Below are 16,900 nucleotides of genomic sequence, written 5' to 3'. Positions count from 1 at the left end.
TTTGAGGACACCGGCCTTCTACACCGGTTTTAGCTATGTGCATCTTTGAGTCCTTTTAAAATGTTTTTAATCTTCACAACACCTTGAATAACATCGTTTAACCGTTGCATAACTATTCTACCCTGCGTCTGGCGCGTTATAACCGAGAGGTTGCTGTGCCAAAAAACCACAACTTCTTTCTTTCTTTCTTCTTTCTTTATCCACTTCGGAAATCCCACAAAATGTATCGAAGTTAATATTTTAGTTGGAAGGAGCAATCGTACCTCCTGTGTGGCACTTTTTTTTTAAACTGTACTCGCAGGTGCCTTCACGCGGAATGCAATTCAGTGTCAATACGATCATAGGGAGGAGGTCATTTACTTCTCCTTACCGAAAGAGCAAAACTCCAGTTGATGATATGTTAGTAATAATTGTTACAAGAAAAGAGAAGGTGAATTACGATTAGCCTTGACAGACTACTCTTGAGTTCTCGCAAAACGACTCAGTCGTATATTACGCCTCGCGCTTTGGAGAACCCCAGCTATATTTCTTTTCGCTTGTTTCAGAGCCAATATTTTTGTTACCGTGCCAAGACAAGGGGGGGGGGGGGGGGGCGCTGGCCGGTGCGGTGGCTCAATGGCTATGGCGTTGTGCTGCTGAGCCCAAGGACGCAGGTTAGATTCCCGACCACGGAGGCGAAAAGCAAAAAAAAAAAAAAAATTCCCCCGCATTTCCCCGAAGGGGAGTATGAGGAAGTGCGAAGCACGGGGTGATGCTATGAGGGGGAGTTTGTTGAAGTTTGGTGGCATTTTGCCCGTTAGTTACATTAACACCCCCTCGTGATCACGTTCGGCCTAACACGCCTCGTTTGTCCCTCTGCGGAAATCTTGGTGAATTAACGTGTATGTTCGAGAGATGTTCGAGAGGGAATGTAATCACGCACACACACACACACACACACACACACACACACACACACACACACACACACACACACACACACACACACGCAAAGTAAAGTGAAACGACAGTATTTATTTCAGCACTTGTTTGTGTTGTCGTTGTATGCGACGGTCATTACGACCGCCTTGTGGTCGCTAAAGTGGACCGTTAAGGGTTGTTGCAGGACAGCCCTTACATTACAGTTCCTAGCAAAGGCCAGGTCTATATACCCGCCGTTGGAAGCGGATTGTAGTATCACGTGTACACCACGCAGTTATCAAGCCGCTATAACGCCGCTGAGTCGCCAACGCACGCCGCTGACGACGTAGTTTGAATGCGTTAAAGATATAAGGCGCGTTACTAACACTGATATCAGTGTCGTGTTTGTGGCTCAGTCGGTAGAGCGTAGCGCTGCGGCCGCAAAGTCCTCGGATCAAAACTTAGCGTTGGATGCTTTTTTTTTTTTTTATATATATAGTGTAGTGGCCTGGCTGGCGCGCCGAGAAAGGGTGTTGCGAGCTGGAGAGTAGTAAAGGGGCTTTAGGAGAGTAGGCGAGGGGGGAGAGGAGGCGCTATGCGAGCGCCCTCACGCGTCGGAAATCCGGCGCCGTTGCTAGGCACGGTAGCTAGCTCCGTTGCTAGGCTGCGGACGGAGGACGGCGGTGGAAGCAGGAGTAGGCCCGACTAATAAGTGCTTCGCACTTAAAAAATTCCCGCGCCTTCCCGCGAGGGGAACACGAGTAAATGCAGAGCATTGGGGCCTCAGTACTGATTGAAGGCAGTGTTGCTTCCATTTCTTCTTCCATGATGCTGGAGTAGCAGACACGAGTAAACGTGGGCACGAGCGTCAACCAAGGAAGGAAGGAGCAACGCAGTGACTGAAACACGAGCGACCGCTAGCCGCTATATTTGCAGCGCGCGCAGTAGAGGGAGAGCAGTACGGGGGGGAGAGCGCACATGCGCAAGCAGCGCCCGCCCCTCCACGCCCCACCGCGCTGCTATCACGCACCTGTTACGCCGAGACCGCGACGGAGCGAACGGGCTGATTACGACGCATGTTCGCGCCAGCTGCTGTTGATAGAGAGGAGGGAAGGAGAGGTACACCTGCTGCGGACGCGGAACTGTTGACACCGTCCGACGCAGGAACAGGCGAGGCTAAGGGCCGTATTCTGAGTCCCTCCTCCAGTCCATTTGCTCCCTCCACTCGGGTGAGGAGAGGATTTCGCAATGCTAATGCATGGGGAAATCGAGTTCAAGGATCTCCTCCACTGGAGGCACGAGCGGAGGAAGGACTAGGAATACCAATGCTCTGCATTTAAAAAGCCCGTGTGCTCGAGATTTCGGGGCACCATAAAAATCCTCAGGTGGTCAAAATGAATCCGGAGCCCTCCACTGCGGCGCGCCTCATCGCCTGTGTAGCGTCGACACGTGAAACCCCATAATCAATCAAAACCAGGAAAAGCTGAACACCTTCTCTTTGACAACCATGGGGTGGAGAAGGAGCTACAGCCCCCACCCCCCTTCCCCCCCTTCCGGAACACCTAGCTGTGTAAGGTGACAATTATGAGAAGTCTTAGCCAAAGCGGTGGCATATACGATAGCGATAAGGGAGTAACGAGGTGTAGGCGGTAGGGGCTGTCAGGAACATCTTGGTCTATTGAGGTTCTTGAAGCGAGACTGGTGCACCTCTTGGGAAGGTGGGTTAACGCCATGCGGGGAGAAGCGAAATGTTTTCGTTTGAACGATTTGAGTGTTAATGTCGGGTTCCAGATAGTGCAGACATAAACCGCTCAAATGAGTGATTTATATACCAATAGTTCTGTAAGTGCATAGTTTCGCTCTAGGATGCGATTTAGATAGCCTAATTTTTTTAGGGCTTTGGTGCGTGTGTATAGGCTTTGGCCACGACATGTTAGGCAGAAAAAGGCCTAGCTACTTGTAATCTGACATTAGCTCTACGGAAGAACTATTGAACGAATAATTAGACAATTAAGCAGGGGCGCATTTGCTTGAACTTAGTGACTGGTTTTATTCATTTGTGGTTGTCGCGCTAGCAAAAATTTTAGCAAACAAAACATTCGATATGCCTTTGTAAGCTAGTCTTCCGGCTTTTTATTGCAAGCTGTGCCAACCTGCTGTTGCTAGTATGCGTGACGTCACGAGTAAGAGTGCTGAAAGGCGCGACACCCGTTCTTAAAAGTTTTCTAATGTGTTAAAACAAATTGGTCCGCATACTTGCTTCCGGCAAGATTTCGAGCGCCCGCTTACGCCGTTATACAAATTTTGGCGCAAAATTAAGCTGCACGCGCAGCGAGAGTGCATGAGTAAAAAAAAATTATATAGCCATATGACAGCACGCACAACTTTCTGGGGCACGTGCGGCCGTCTTGCTACCGTACAGACACTCCAAGGAAGCCAGTCTACGGAAGGCGTGTCTGACGGACGTCAGCGAAAACTGGGTCATGCTTGCCACTCTAGACGGCCGCGACGAAGCTGACGAACGTCGAGCTCTTTAAAGTTTGACCTCCGAAAAATTTTCGGTTGTTTTACCTTAGCGTGCTCTGAATAAGTACTACACGTCTAACCATGAAACGTTGCAAAAAGTTTTGCATTATATTTGCAACACGATACCATTTAGCAGATTTATAAAGAAGCAGCCGTAACCGAAACCGAAAGTGAACAATTTGAGTAATGACAGCTAGATACATAAAACTAGCTAAAATTTCTAAAACAAGCATAATTTTAATATAAAACTTTTGTTTGCTCTTGCTTTTAATTTAATTTTAAGTGCAACACGTTTACGCAGTTTTTTACCGCTACGTGTCGCATGGCACTTGTGGGGAATTTCCCCCTCCTTCATCCGTCAACGCTAAAGAGCCGCTCGAGTGTTGCGGCAGCGCGAATACTTCGCGTAACAGGATTACCTGTGTGATTACTGTAGTCCAAATGCAGGTTCACATTAGGTAAGTTGCGTTCAATATGCATTTACTCTGCACGATACGCATAATCGCTTCCGGCGCAGGACATCATCATTGCTGCTTCCGACCGTTGCTTGCTTCCGCAAGTTGTAACGGCACTTCAATTCCGTGTCTGCTCGCCGATAAGATTTTTTTCCACGCTTCGTTGTTCGTCGAGATGAATAACTGGTCGGGCGTGAGGACGAAAAAATAAACAAATCTAGAACCGGGGCAGTGCTCCGCTCGTGCCAGAGAAAGCGCCAACGACGGTTGCGAAATGGCACAGCTTTTTGACAGTTGTGAAACCGTCCGTCCGCGATAGTTAGAGAAGTTCTGACAAAATTATGAAGTCTTCTGGCAGCTCAACGTGTTGCTAACTGGTTGTAACACGTCAGACATATTTAATTTTCTTTTACTCTTTCGAAATCGCCCTGTGCGACTAGTCTGACCTCAATTTTAAAGACCACACTTTCCAATCGTCTTCCGAGTCCGTATGCTATTATTCAATGCGCATTACAAACGAGCCAAAACGGCGATCGAAAAATCTTGGCGCAGACTCTGCCACTTCCCATTCGTGCGAGTGGCCCCTATTCTTGGCCCTGCATGCGAGGAAAATTTCAAAACACGTCCTTCCTCTCGGCCGCTGTCATCGTGACTGTAATCACGTGGAACCTGACTCTGCTTTGTAAACTTTCACGCCAGCAGCCGCCCTCCTAACGCTGCTGTTCCTACGGAAGTGTGTAAGCTGCGAAGACGGGTTGCTTTTGTAAACACTGGCGCCAGCCGTCTGACGCGCAGCTCCTCAGAACATGCGTAATTCATGCTGTTCGAGAGACTGGTCTGGGCGCCCTTTCTGCTGTGTACGAAGGCATATGGTTCGGCGCGTCCGCTGTGCAGGCGGCTGCATGCAAGCACGAGCTCGCGCCGCTATCGGTTATTTCACGCTGCGTGCGGTGCCTGCTGCGCTTCGGCAGTGCTGTAGTGTTAGTGCCCTCTTGAACAGTAGAGATCTGCCATTGCTCATTCCGTTGTGCACTTTCCCTTTCAGTTGCAGATGACGCAGCCGCAGGGTGAGTGCAGCGTCTTCTCATACCTTTCCTCATTTTTGTTTTATGTGGATGTACTTTTTTTGCACTTCGCGTGCCGAAGTGTGCGCTTTACTGCTATTTAATGGCAAAAATGAACGATTACTTGTTTCTCAGCGGTTTCCTGTGTAAGTAGCTTTGAAGCTGCCGAACCCTGTTTACGTTCGTTGCCAGGTGTGCATCCTCAAAAAGCATCCCGTGTGCGATCGTTGAGTCGACGTTCTCCTTTGTGCAGAATGTCTGCAAAGGCCTGTGGCCTGACCAGCTGCGCAAGCAGCCCAATGGATGGGGGAGGGGCCAAGGGAGGAGATGGAGAGGGCCGTGCTGAGAGGATAGAAAGGTGTGTGTGTGCGACTCGAAGCTCCCTTTTCTGGTATTAAATAAGGAGCTACCTTCTGAGAGAACATCTCTACCGCTTCGATGAGGTGGCCGAAACTATCATGGACATGGCCACAGTGTGTGGCAGCCAGTAATAAACACGAGCTGAACAACAAGCTCCGCAGAAGCTCCACAACAGCTAGTCACCTCAGATCTGTCTTTTCCAGACAGACCACCCAGTCTTAAGTGTGATACTGCCAGCGGCTTAATGTTGCAGGAGTGTCGACCAGGGGGTGGGCCAGCACATTAGTATGATGTAAAGCGGCAAAGTTAGTGGTCGCATGGGCAGAATGATCGCACCAGTGCGAGTGCCACATGCTCGGCTGTTCCTCCAAATATGAGGCAACCCCTTCTGCTGTTAATCAGCTGGCTCCATTCATTGCAGGCTGGAAGCAGCAGCGATGCGCACAGAAGTTGATACTTGGAACTGGTAGCTCGGACCTTTCCCATTTTTATCACTGCGTGGTGTCACTCAACGAGGGCGAGAAAGTGAAATTTGAACAGGTATAAAACGCGCTTGGTAAATTATCGTGGCAAAGCTTAGCATGTGCTTGGAATGATAAATTTGCGGTTATGCCCGTGCGTAATTGTGTGATAGCAACAGACAATAAATACCTAAACAAGCCGCACGTGAAAGTCATCACCAGGCAGAAGTTGAACAGTAGAAAGGTGTGCGTTGTTTGTGGGAATAGCCTCATTCTGTGCGTGCAGCTGGCCCACCCAGTGGTTGACGCGTCTTGGAGGAGTGGTTGGCTGTTTTTGTTTGCTAATTGTGGTTCAGTTTTGTCACTTCGTGCATCCTCAGTGGATTCCATTGCCAACTTAGGTGTGCCAGTACAATTTAATTTTAGAAAAAATGTTTCATATGACGCCGAACTTCCAGTAGTTATAACAAAGTAAAGGGGCCTGTGAAAGGAGCGAGGCTACAGAGCTGATGTTGCTCAAACATTGTACCAAGCTCCGGCCATTCTCATGTTTCCAATGTTTTTTTTTTTTTTTTTGGCCATGCAGCTCATCGTTTTGCAGTCTTATTCAGACGCAGTAGGCATCGTGTTGCCAGTGTGAGTGACCTCGCAACCTGAAGCAGCAACAAAGTGACTAGTGCAGTCTTCCAGGCTTAGCTGGAGCAATGCTTTACCCACTCCTGCTTTGGTGTAAGGCAAGTCAGTCACGCATGCTGCATTTCTTTCAAGTTTAAGGGGGCTCCTATGTCCTCCACATTGGTTTGAACAGTTTTTGTTGGGAACATTGGAAATGGTCCAGGCGAATTATTATTGGTCAAATGTGATGCTCCGGCTAAGCCTGTGGATGACTTTACAATTTCCACCGGTTGAGCAGACACTTGTAGAAACTGTTTAAATGTGTTCTGGGTGGGGTATTCTGCGTGAACGCTGCCAAGTCATTGTAAATGCTTTTTCCTTTTTTTGCAAAATGCTATTTATCTGCCAGTCTTGGTTGATTTGAAGACTCCTTTTAGTTTGGAAAAGCAGATACTGCTCACCCCATGGCGCTGTAGTACTAGCCATGTCATTGCTCTGAAAAATGAGAACGCCTGTGTCGAGAATTGTGGCACTGATTTTACATTTTGTTCACGTTTGCCGCATTGGCTGTTCAGAAAGTATTTAAGCCAGCATTTAAGCCTTGCACGTATGATTTTGTGGTCTCGATACTTTCCCTTTTTTTTTTTGTGTGGATTTTCCAATTAGTTCCCTCTGTATCTGTTATTACTGATACACACAGTACTGCCGTCCCTGATCCGGGTAGGAATTCTCATGCTAAATGGCCTTCATTGAAATTTGTGCTTGGGATCTAGTGTGATGGTGAATGTGGTGCTGACACAAAGGGGGCTGTTTGCAGTATTGTCCCCTTCCCATAAATATGGAAGGGGTGTTCCAAACAAGAGGGTTTTAGTAGGCCATAATGGCACACTAGACTATCAGGATGTCACTGCTTTGCTTTGAGGCATTTTGCACAAGGCAAGTTGTTGTTAGCGGCGATTCTGAAATACATTTGTCTGGGCAGGCAGGGAAGCTGAAAATATTTCGCTGTATCAATGGGTAGGTCAAAATTTTTCATTGTGCAATATAGACAAATGTACCTTAGTCGGCGAATGTTTGCCATATAGCTCTTTCATATAGTGGGCACGCGGGTGAAATCTGGTATTGGTGTGATTAGTTAAAAATCCAGGAAGTTTTCATGTGTTTGAAATCACTACTCCACTGGCATGCTGAATGCAGCTGAAATGTCATTTCACTTAAATGAAATGTTTTATGGCACTTGTGCATTTTTTAACGTTATTAGTAGTTAATGTGTGCAAGTTGAATGATCACTGCAGAAGACGTAGAGTTCACATGAACACATCTTTAACAAGTGTGGCATACAATTCAGCTCAAATGCTATTGCAAGATGTATTGGCATTAGACTGGCAGTGCAAAAAATGTAGGGAGGAATAATCTTAAAATGTAAAAAAATACTGCGAAATTATGTTTACATGTAATTTTAACAATGAGTGGCAGTAGTTTAATTATGTGCGATTACTTCCAATTTCGAATGTTGTCCTACAATATGCGGAACTTGGCAGCAGTGGTGCCACTGCAACACACGGAGTGAATGTTTTAGCTGCCATTGAAACTGCAGTACAACATGGTAGATTCTGAATGCCGTTCAGTATCGCGTCGGACACTTGTCATTTTCATACCGTCATTCTGAATTCAATTGTTTCCTGTCGCTCCACTTATCAACCTCGTCACTGTCAGTTGAGAATGCTTCATTTGCAAATGGCATCATTAGCATTACCACTGTCCTATACCTCTGGTTCTTTACAAGTTAACTTATACTAAACTCTGCATGGATTTCTCCTAGCTTTTTTTAAGCACTGACACAGTTCTCTCCTGTTCACTGTCATGTCTTGACCTTAATCATGCTAATTAGCAGGATAATCATTCACCACTTCTGAGCCATTAGCAAAGCTGAGAATAGAATGCCTCTGTCCTGAATGACTATTAGGATCATTCTCTCGCTTCGTGTCCTTATGGTCATGCTAGTGAAGAACAGGAAGATATTCTAGTGTGAATCGTACCAGCGGATGTCATTCCGCCCTCATCAAACTTCTGGAAATGCTTCCCGCATTGTGTAGCCTGCTTAGGGCGCAACTTAATTTGTATCTGCAGTCATTGCTTCCCCATAACACTTCATCCTAATGTCTTTGGAAGAATGAGGTAGTGGTTGCAGTAACAAGCCATGGAAGAGCAGCCATTGGATGTACTGTGCTCCAAAACTGGGTGTAAACAGGAAATTGGCGTGCGGGTAGAGTGAAGATGAGATAACGGTATCAGTGCCTTGAAAAGCTTGCAACGCGTGTAGCAATTGGTTTGTTTTTGGGCTGTTCACGCGTACTGTCACAAGCGCTGATAGGAAAGTGTGCGATGGATTGGACAAGGCCACTTGATTTAGTGTAGCAGTGATGCCTATAGCCAGCGGTTGGTGCTAGACACATCTACCTTGCGACACAACTCTCGGTGCTAATCTTCGGCGTCTGCCGCTATCGCATCCGATGTTCCACGCAACAGTTCTTTTCCTTTTAGCAGTGCTTGCAATAGTACTTGTGGCAGCAGCAAGTTGGTTCTGGATTCAGGTTCTTTCTTGCATTTGGGCACTGAGGTATCTATCTCTACTTTGCATGCCTGCAGGTGTATTGGTGACCGTTTGAAGCCTAAACCGTTGTCTTTGTGTAACAAAATATGGTGCAGCAGTATGTTGTGGATGCTTTTCAGTGTACTGTGAGAAAAATGCAGGACCCAGGTGCGCTTGTTGTTTGAACAATTTTTAGGCTAGAGAAGTTGCAGTGGGACAGTTCTCACCACCCAACGGCCAGGAAAGTGCAACAACTGGGGATGCGTTGCCAGTGTTCTGTGTAGCTTTATGGATTGTTTGGTGCATGAATACCCTCTAGTAAATTTGCTAATGGGATCAAATACCATCACGATTCATGTTTACGTGGTCATTATTTGGTCTGTTCACTCATAGGCGAAATTTCATTGCTTTGTGCTTACCCAAATGTATTACATGGAAGTTGCTTGCACTTGGCTGGAGTAACCTAAACTGCTTCTAAACACCTTCAGCTGATGTAGTAGAATAGCCAATTAAGGGGTGACTAATTGTTGGTTCGTACGCTTGCTTTCTGTTAGCATTGCAGTCAGCTGTCTTTGCTGCTAAACTGAGCTACTGCATGGTGGTGTTGGTGTTGCCTGATTGGCCTGAGTTCCTCATTTCTTAGCTATGGCATGTTTTTTTTCTTTGCTGTGCTAACAGTAGTAAAAAACTGTTTAGCTATAGCAGGTGTAGGCCGTAGGAGTGGCCTCCAAATGTTCCTGCGTGCTACAGGGGTGGCAGCTTGCCGAGTGATGTGTCTCGAACCCAGGTACAAAAAACAGAGGAGAGAAGAGTTGGCCAAACACCATGCAGCCAAGGTCCCCGAAGAGGGCAGCGGTGCGGCAGCAGCGGCAAAGCTGAAGGGCCCAGCTAAGAGCCCCGACACTCAAGGCCACGCAGCAGACCGGGCTTCAGCGTCATCGGGTCCGGAACGCAAGAACTGTGCACCCAGTGTTCGGATGACCAAGGCTTCACGGTGAGCATATTTTAGTTCCGAGTGATCTCTAGAGCAGGAGTGGCGACGAGAGGTGCATATCTTCTCTGAACTTCTGTTTTTTAGTCTCCAGTGGCATTCTCCCAAGTTCCATTTCATCGTCACTGCTAGGTCCCTAATGTATCCCTTTGTCGCCTTCCTAAATTCTTGGCATGTCTGATGTCCCTAACTGATGTCTGATGACCCCACCGTTTCAACATCAGAACCTGATGCTGTGGGACTCGTACCCCTTCCTGGGATGAGAAACTCTCAGAATGCGAATCCGAACTCTGCTGTTAATCTGATCGGAATCGAAAGAACCATCGCTCCTATCCGCAGTCGAAGGCCCCGTGCCTTCAGCCATATGAAAGTAAACGCATGCATGGAGGTTGCACTTTCAGTAGCCCGCGCAACGCACAGAAATGATGCGTTGTGAAATCATGATGGCAGATAGAGATAAAAAGGGGATACAGCATCGATACAGTAACCTTGTTTGCTGCTGACAATGGCAGTTTAAGGCACAGCGAGAGAGTGAAAACTGCGATTGAGTCATGTTTTGGTCTGTTGGAGAGGCAATGGTGCGCTGGGCTAACCTGGCGCACCGTAGCAGATGCGAGAACAGAATAAAAAAAAAAAACCTTAACTCTTTGCGGATGGCACAAGCCTTGCACCTGTCATTGCATGCATGCCGCGTGGTCACTCATCCTGACATAGTACAGTCAGGATGAGTGACCCAGCAACGAAGGGTGGGTGCGGTCACTCCATACTCTTCATGATACCGGTGTAGAGAGCTAGCGAGTGAAAATACGAGCTACTAGAAAGTATACAGATGGTGCGAACAGTCCAGGCGTGCCAGCTTTGCGCTATAGAGAGGGAAATAACTTTTATTTGTCCAGTTTGTGGAGGAGACCTAGACCTCCACCCTAGGTGTCGGCCAGGAGCCCTTGGGTCCTAGCAGCGTCTTCGGCTAACTGGACGGCCCAGTCTTGATCCGCCGGGTCTGAGCTGAGCAGTACGGTCTCCCACTGCTCATTACTGCTAATTTTGCGGCTCTGAGGAGTCGCCTGAGGACATGCCCATAATATATGTGCAAGATCGTCCCGTTCCTTGCATCTCCGACATTTATCTGAAAACTGTCCAGGATAACAATGAATATACGCGACGGGGTTTGGGTACGAGTTCGTCTGAAGAAGCCGCCAAACCAGATTGCCTTTTACTGAGGGATGGATGAGCGGGGGGGTAGTGGGCTCGTTCAAGCTGGTAATGAGTAGTCAGCTCCCTGTAAGACACAAGCCTGTCTCTGCCCGTCCAGCGAAGCGAGTGAGCGCAAACTTTTGAACGCACAATGGAGAACGTACCTGTACGTCAGTGACACTGCGGAGGGGAAATGTGAAAACGTACCGGTACATCAGTGACAGCGAAAGTGTAAGAATATGCATGAAAGTACTTATGGTATACTAAATTTAAGGGGTAGTGACAGCAATTTTTGAGGTTAGATATTATGCAGTTCACTTTCTTTACTCAACAGAATACCCTGGCTGAAATATGAACAGCCTGTGATGTGTGGAGCAATTTTAGATTTGATATCATTTGTTGCACTGATGGTACAGCTCAGGGAGTGGCGCGCAGCAAATATACATCACTGTGATTTCACCCCATGGTGGATGTAGCTGAGATTGATTTGGCAGGAACTCGTGATGCTGCTTCACATGCACGATTCGGCAAGCAGTGACAAAACAGTGGCAGTGTTCACAAACTGGTGCACGTAGCTGCAGCAATAGGTGTTGCCACTTGCCACAGTGGCACTCTGGGAAAAAGTTCCGCAGACAGGAAAGGAGCCAGTAATGTAGCCTAGCGTAGAACCTCAATAGAAGTCACCCTCTATTGAAATTGCTCATGAAATATTCACTACAAATGTAGACCTAACTTCTTCGGGGCAGCTTAGCTTCGCTGACAGGGTGGTCAGAATAACGCCTTTGCTGGCCCCTGCAGTGTTCTGACATCAGTGCAAGATGGTGGAATTGTGGCATGGTTGTTGTATGTGCCCTCCGGGCTTGAGGTAATGGAAAACAACTCTTCTCAGATAATTCTATGTAATTGTAGAATGCTCAACTATTTAAAGTGCTGTTTCAGGATTGCTAGGCCATTAGGCATTGATAAAAGCAGAAAAGAGCATAGAAATTTGGTGTCAGTATTTTCAGAAACAGTGAGGATTACTTACACTTTATGGCTTTTAGCTAACTGCCCAGCTTTGTCAGCTATATCTTGTATATAGTGTGGTAAAGCTAGAATTTGCATTGCACCTCAAAGCTGCCTCCTTGTGGGAACGTGCCTTCGCTTGATTTTTCTGTTCCTAGTACACATTTGACCTGTCCTCAGAGTTCTTGTTTTTCCATTTTTCAGGCTTCGTGCGTTGTCCCACGCTGTCACCCCACAAGGCACTTCACGTAAGCTCTTCACTTCTGACCATGGCTTTCAGTGCCGTCCACCGTAGGATTACTGAACTGATCCGGCCTCAATAGATTCTACTGCAAGAGTAAACAGGCCAAGGGCTAGACTAGGATAATTAGGCCAAGGAGAAGACTAAACGAAGCTGTGTGTAGCTTTCATATGCAAGTTCTGTTCAGCAAGCTTAGTTTCTATTCAGCTAGTGCACTGAAGGACTGTAGATTAATTTAAGTTGGTTGTCAGATTTCTTTTGATGTTGTACCTTGCCGTGCCTTTGTCAAGAATGTGTGTACAGACTGATTTCTGTTCTGTATCGCAGTGTGTTGTATTGTGGGAGCTTGGCATAGCAAAACACACAGGCTTGGTCAAGTTAGTTTGATTTTCGTGGTCCTGTGATAACTTGATGGCATAGTAACACTACTGTGGTATGGTGTGGTCCACTGTTAAAGGGAACCGGCTAGCGTGTGGCTGCCACGCTCTGTGAAGCACCGGCGCCAAGAAGTGGCGAGAGTTGGAAACAGCGAATGCGCGCTGATCGCACTAGGCGGGTGAAGCCGCGTTGTCGTCTGCTGTGGCACTCCGCCGTGCTGCTCAGCTTGCCGGAACTAGGCAATTTCGCACTCGAAGGATGCCCAGTGGCACGGCGAAGTGCCGTAGCAGATGACAGCGCAGCTTCTCCCACCTAGTGGGGTCAGTGCGCATTGGCTGGCTGTCTCACTCTCGCCACTTCTCGGCGCTGGCACTTAGTGGAGCACGGTGGCCACGTGCTCGCTGATTCCTTTTAACTGTGGGCTGCACTGTGCATTTTACACTCTAATTTCAAGCCATTTTTGCTTCTATAGTATGCTGTCAGGAAGGCTTTGCTCTTTTTCTTTTTTCCCCACATTCTGTGATGGATTGCTGTTTCAGCCGACCAACACTCGAAGCCTGAACTGCCACAGCGGGGAGAGCGCCAGAGCTTGAAGCCTTTGGATCTAAACGACAATATTCCATCAAGGGTGAGAGCCTTTTCCCATGTTTTGTTTAGCTTGACACATTGCTGAATAGTGAGGGTCAAGTGGGGAGCATCCCAGGAGCTTGGCAGAAATTTCTCCCTCCAATTGATTCGCAACTTGACTTGTAGAGCCAGCACACTGCAATGCATTTCTGCCTTGCATATGTCCGGACTAAGCGTAATAGTGGTCCTGTAATTTCACGTTATACTTTGGTGGTATGAAAGGGCCTTTATCTTAGTGTGCAGCTCTTAAGCGGCTGCTGCTGTGGTTTGACATTGGCGTCAGCATTGTAACCGAGTGAGCAAAGACAAAGAAAATGGCAAAGGAAAGTGTGGCGGAAATGTGAGGGGGAGGGCAGTATGTTGAGCCTGCACGAGACTTTCCACGGTGGCGACACGTTGCAAAAGTGTAAGGGAGAGGCAGTGAGGCATGCTGTGGGGTGGCAACATGCTGCAGGATGACTCCACAGCAGTGCATGCTGTCGTGCGCCCAATTATGATGTGCGTTCACTTCCTGAGACGCAGTTTGCGGTCCCCTCTTGAGACGGAATTCGCGGTGCCGACGCAGAGGCTTACCATTGCTGCGGTTGAGAGAACTCGCTAGTGAGTGCTGCCTCAGGGCACTGCAGCACTCGGCAGTCAGGGCTGAGCAACAAGCGAGGCAACCGGTGGATGGGCTTTGTGTCCTCCATGTTGCGTGGCTCACCCGAAGCACGTGACATTTGTGCGGGAGGTTCAAATGCTATTTACAACATGCTCGGTGGCGGTGGCACGCTGCATTGTAACGACCGAGTACTGCGCACTGCCTTGTGTTCGCTGATCACGTGATCACTTCCCGAGACGCCGCAGCTATGCGCCGTTACCAAAAAGACTGCAGTTCGTGCTGCGCATAAATATCATATTAGGGAGTATAGTAATCGTCAGCCTTTTTTTTTTTTTTTAGAATTTTTCTTTTTCAATTACTATGTAGTCTCGTGATGTACCTTACTGCCACTCAACTCTTTTGCTACCTCCAGAAAATTCACCAATTTTTAGGGGTCCAAGAAAACATTTTTCCTACTAAAAAAATTGGTTAGGCACTAATTGCAGGAACACAAAATGCAGAATATTTAACATCCTTTCCAATAACACCAGTTTTTTAAAGGTTTTTATATATCATAGTTGTGAAAAAAAACATCAAAATCAAAATTTTTGTCAAGTTGTTGAAAAAAATGATAAAAAAGGAGTTGTGCATATCAAACCACCGGTAGTAGAAAAATATAATATACATTTTGTAGGGAAACATTTCAAAAATACGCCCTAGAAAAAATGTCGACTTGCACGTAACAGTTTGTCAGACATAAAATGTTAGCACGCACGGTGCTCGTTTCATGTGGTGAAGCCCAACCTCCAATTCAAAATATGCAATTTCGGGTGGTTCCCTGGAATAAATCTGGCAGTTTGACATTATCAGACGCACCAATTTGCCCCCACATAATGCAAAAACATCTTGTCAATGACTGTCTTTGCATTTACAGCGAGCACAATAATTGGGACACGCACGTGATGCGGAAAAAAACATGCATGAAGTTGAAAAGGGAACGCCGTGGCTGATGCTTGTTGTCGTTCACGGTCAGTTATCTCTCAAAACATAAAGCTGAGCTTTATCATCTTCCTACTCGCAATGAGGTACTTGCTTGCAAAAATGAGGTACGATTAGCTAGAATCGTGCCCTGCGATCTTTGGCCGAGTCACAGTTGCGCGATGAAAAAGATCAGCACAACGAGCCTCCTCTATTGCAGCGCCACCTAACACTTTTCAAATGAGACGGTACAAAAACTTATCGGAGACTCCGTCCGAATAGACAGTTCAAATAAGCAGCAACATTAGACACCCGGATATACCCTCGCATGGAAATGAAACTGGAAGGCAAATAGCTGCAGCGCTGTCCTCGGCGGAACAGATACCTGGCGACTGGATGTGATCTTTTGACGTGCATCTGAAGTTCTTATCGCAGAAATCTGGTTAGGGTGGGGGGAAATCAGGAGTGCCGTGCTTTGTTCGAGGATCAGTCGCGGACGCTCCAGGCACCATGACAGGTAGCCTTGAAGTTGGGTAACTGCGTAGTAGCGCTAAACATGAATTTCGCGATGAAGAAGCGAAATCGAAACTGTTGTAAACTGTTTGCAAATGGTCCTGGGGTAAGTAGAACTACCACAGAACTTAGAACAACGTGCGCAAAGGCAATAAAACTGCCTAAAATCATAAAGTAGCTTTGCAACCAGGCACTGCTTGATATTTTCAGCCGATTTCTGGCATTATTACTGTCAAAGTGCGAACCCGACGATTGAAAATCTTTTTCTAGTCCACCATTCACGCCCTGATAGCAAAAAAACGCTGGTGCAGAGTAATTACGAGTGGCACGCATTCTTCGTGGGTAGCACTGATGCGCAATGACCACGCCCCTTTTCCACACCCAGGTGATTCAGAAGTGTTGAAAATCACGTTTCCGTTGCAAAAATAAAAACAAAACTGACTTTGAAAGGCCATTTTCTGATCTAACTCCGAACAGCTTTACTTGTTCGAGAAACTCCTGGAACACTATGAAAAAGCGCTCCCAAAGTATCGATCAAATTGATCGATTTTGATAGGCGCGGTAGCGAAAGAGATATCATCAATTAACTCCAGCCGCATGTCTGGAGGGAGAGAGAGAGATCATATTTTATTAACAGGTACAAAGTGAGGAGTTGTAGGGAGCGCTGCGAGAATCAGAATTAAGGGTGGAATCCTACAATGACTGCTTTTAGTTTGGCATGCATGCTTGAAAACTCGAAGGCCGGTGTGCATGGTCTTAGTCGTAGTAAGGTTTTCCAGGGTCTTTAAGAAAAGTGGCATAATTTTACGTTTGTGTATTGCTACTAAAGTCTACAGTAAACAAACTAGGCCAAAGGCGTGCACCCTGTCACAATGTCCCGTCGTTCAGTGTGATCAGTGTCTTCGAAGATAGAATTTTTCCATTTGTATGTAGGTGCAGGCTCCCACTGCCAACAGCAAAGCTGCTCCTGGCCTTGCAAGACAACTGTCTGCAGAGAAAGGCCCAGCAAAGCGAAAACCACCTACGGTGGCAAGCAGGCCTTCGCTACCTGGAAACACCATGGGTGAGAACATGCTTTTTGTTACTTCCAATCTGTTGGTAAGGGAAGGTTTGACAGGTCCTCAGTTCAAAATTGAAAAAATGTGTTGAAGTTAATTTTATTGTGCAGAGTAGAGGGAACTGTGGTACTTGGCTTTGTTTTAAAGTTATGAATTCCTTGAGTTTTAAAGCGAAGCTTTCAGACTCTCACTGATGTCATCTGGGGTCCACCCAAAACGCACTGCAGGAAAGTCAACTTTCTTTGACGATGGTGATCATGAAAGTGAAGAAAAATTAAGATGCTTCCCGTGGTCTGAGTCAAACCTGGGTCCCTCTTGTTGTGAAGCAGACTTCCATCAGATTGCGCCATTCTGGCATGGT

At 47.0% G+C, this 16,900-nt stretch overlaps 1 protein-coding gene across 4 annotated transcripts in view; it reads left to right on the top strand.

The window, feature by feature from the left end:
• Svil (Supervillin) overlaps nt 1-16,900 on the top strand; it is a 163,151-nt gene that overhangs the window by 7,161 nt on the left and 139,090 nt on the right. For 2 of the 4 annotated variants that reach the window (XM_077699553.1, XM_077699551.1), the window contains exons 2-7: nt 4,927-4,948; nt 5,199-5,303; nt 9,762-9,968; nt 12,369-12,412; nt 13,323-13,411; nt 16,415-16,544. In XM_077699553.1, the coding sequence (XP_077555679.1) occupies nt 5,200-5,303; nt 9,762-9,968; nt 12,369-12,412; nt 13,323-13,411; nt 16,415-16,544 (574 nt within the window). In that variant the 5' untranslated portion in view covers nt 4,927-4,948; nt 5,199. Of the gene's footprint in view, nt 1-3,754; nt 3,885-4,926; nt 4,949-5,198; nt 5,304-9,761; nt 9,969-12,368; nt 12,413-13,322; nt 13,412-16,414; nt 16,545-16,900 lie in introns of those variants that run through there. The other 2 variants (XM_077699552.1, XM_077699554.1) reach the window with 2 other exon arrangements.

This window comes from Haemaphysalis longicornis, unplaced genomic scaffold (genome assembly GCF_048455015.1).
Source record: "Haemaphysalis longicornis isolate Haplotype H1 unplaced genomic scaffold, Haemaphysalis longicornis Haplotype H1 scaffold_2, whole genome shotgun sequence".
Taxonomy (NCBI): Eukaryota; Metazoa; Arthropoda; class Arachnida; order Ixodida; family Ixodidae; genus Haemaphysalis; species Haemaphysalis longicornis.
The sequence above is the reverse complement of the archived record's forward strand: the minus strand, read 5'-3'. Positions and strand labels throughout refer to the sequence as shown.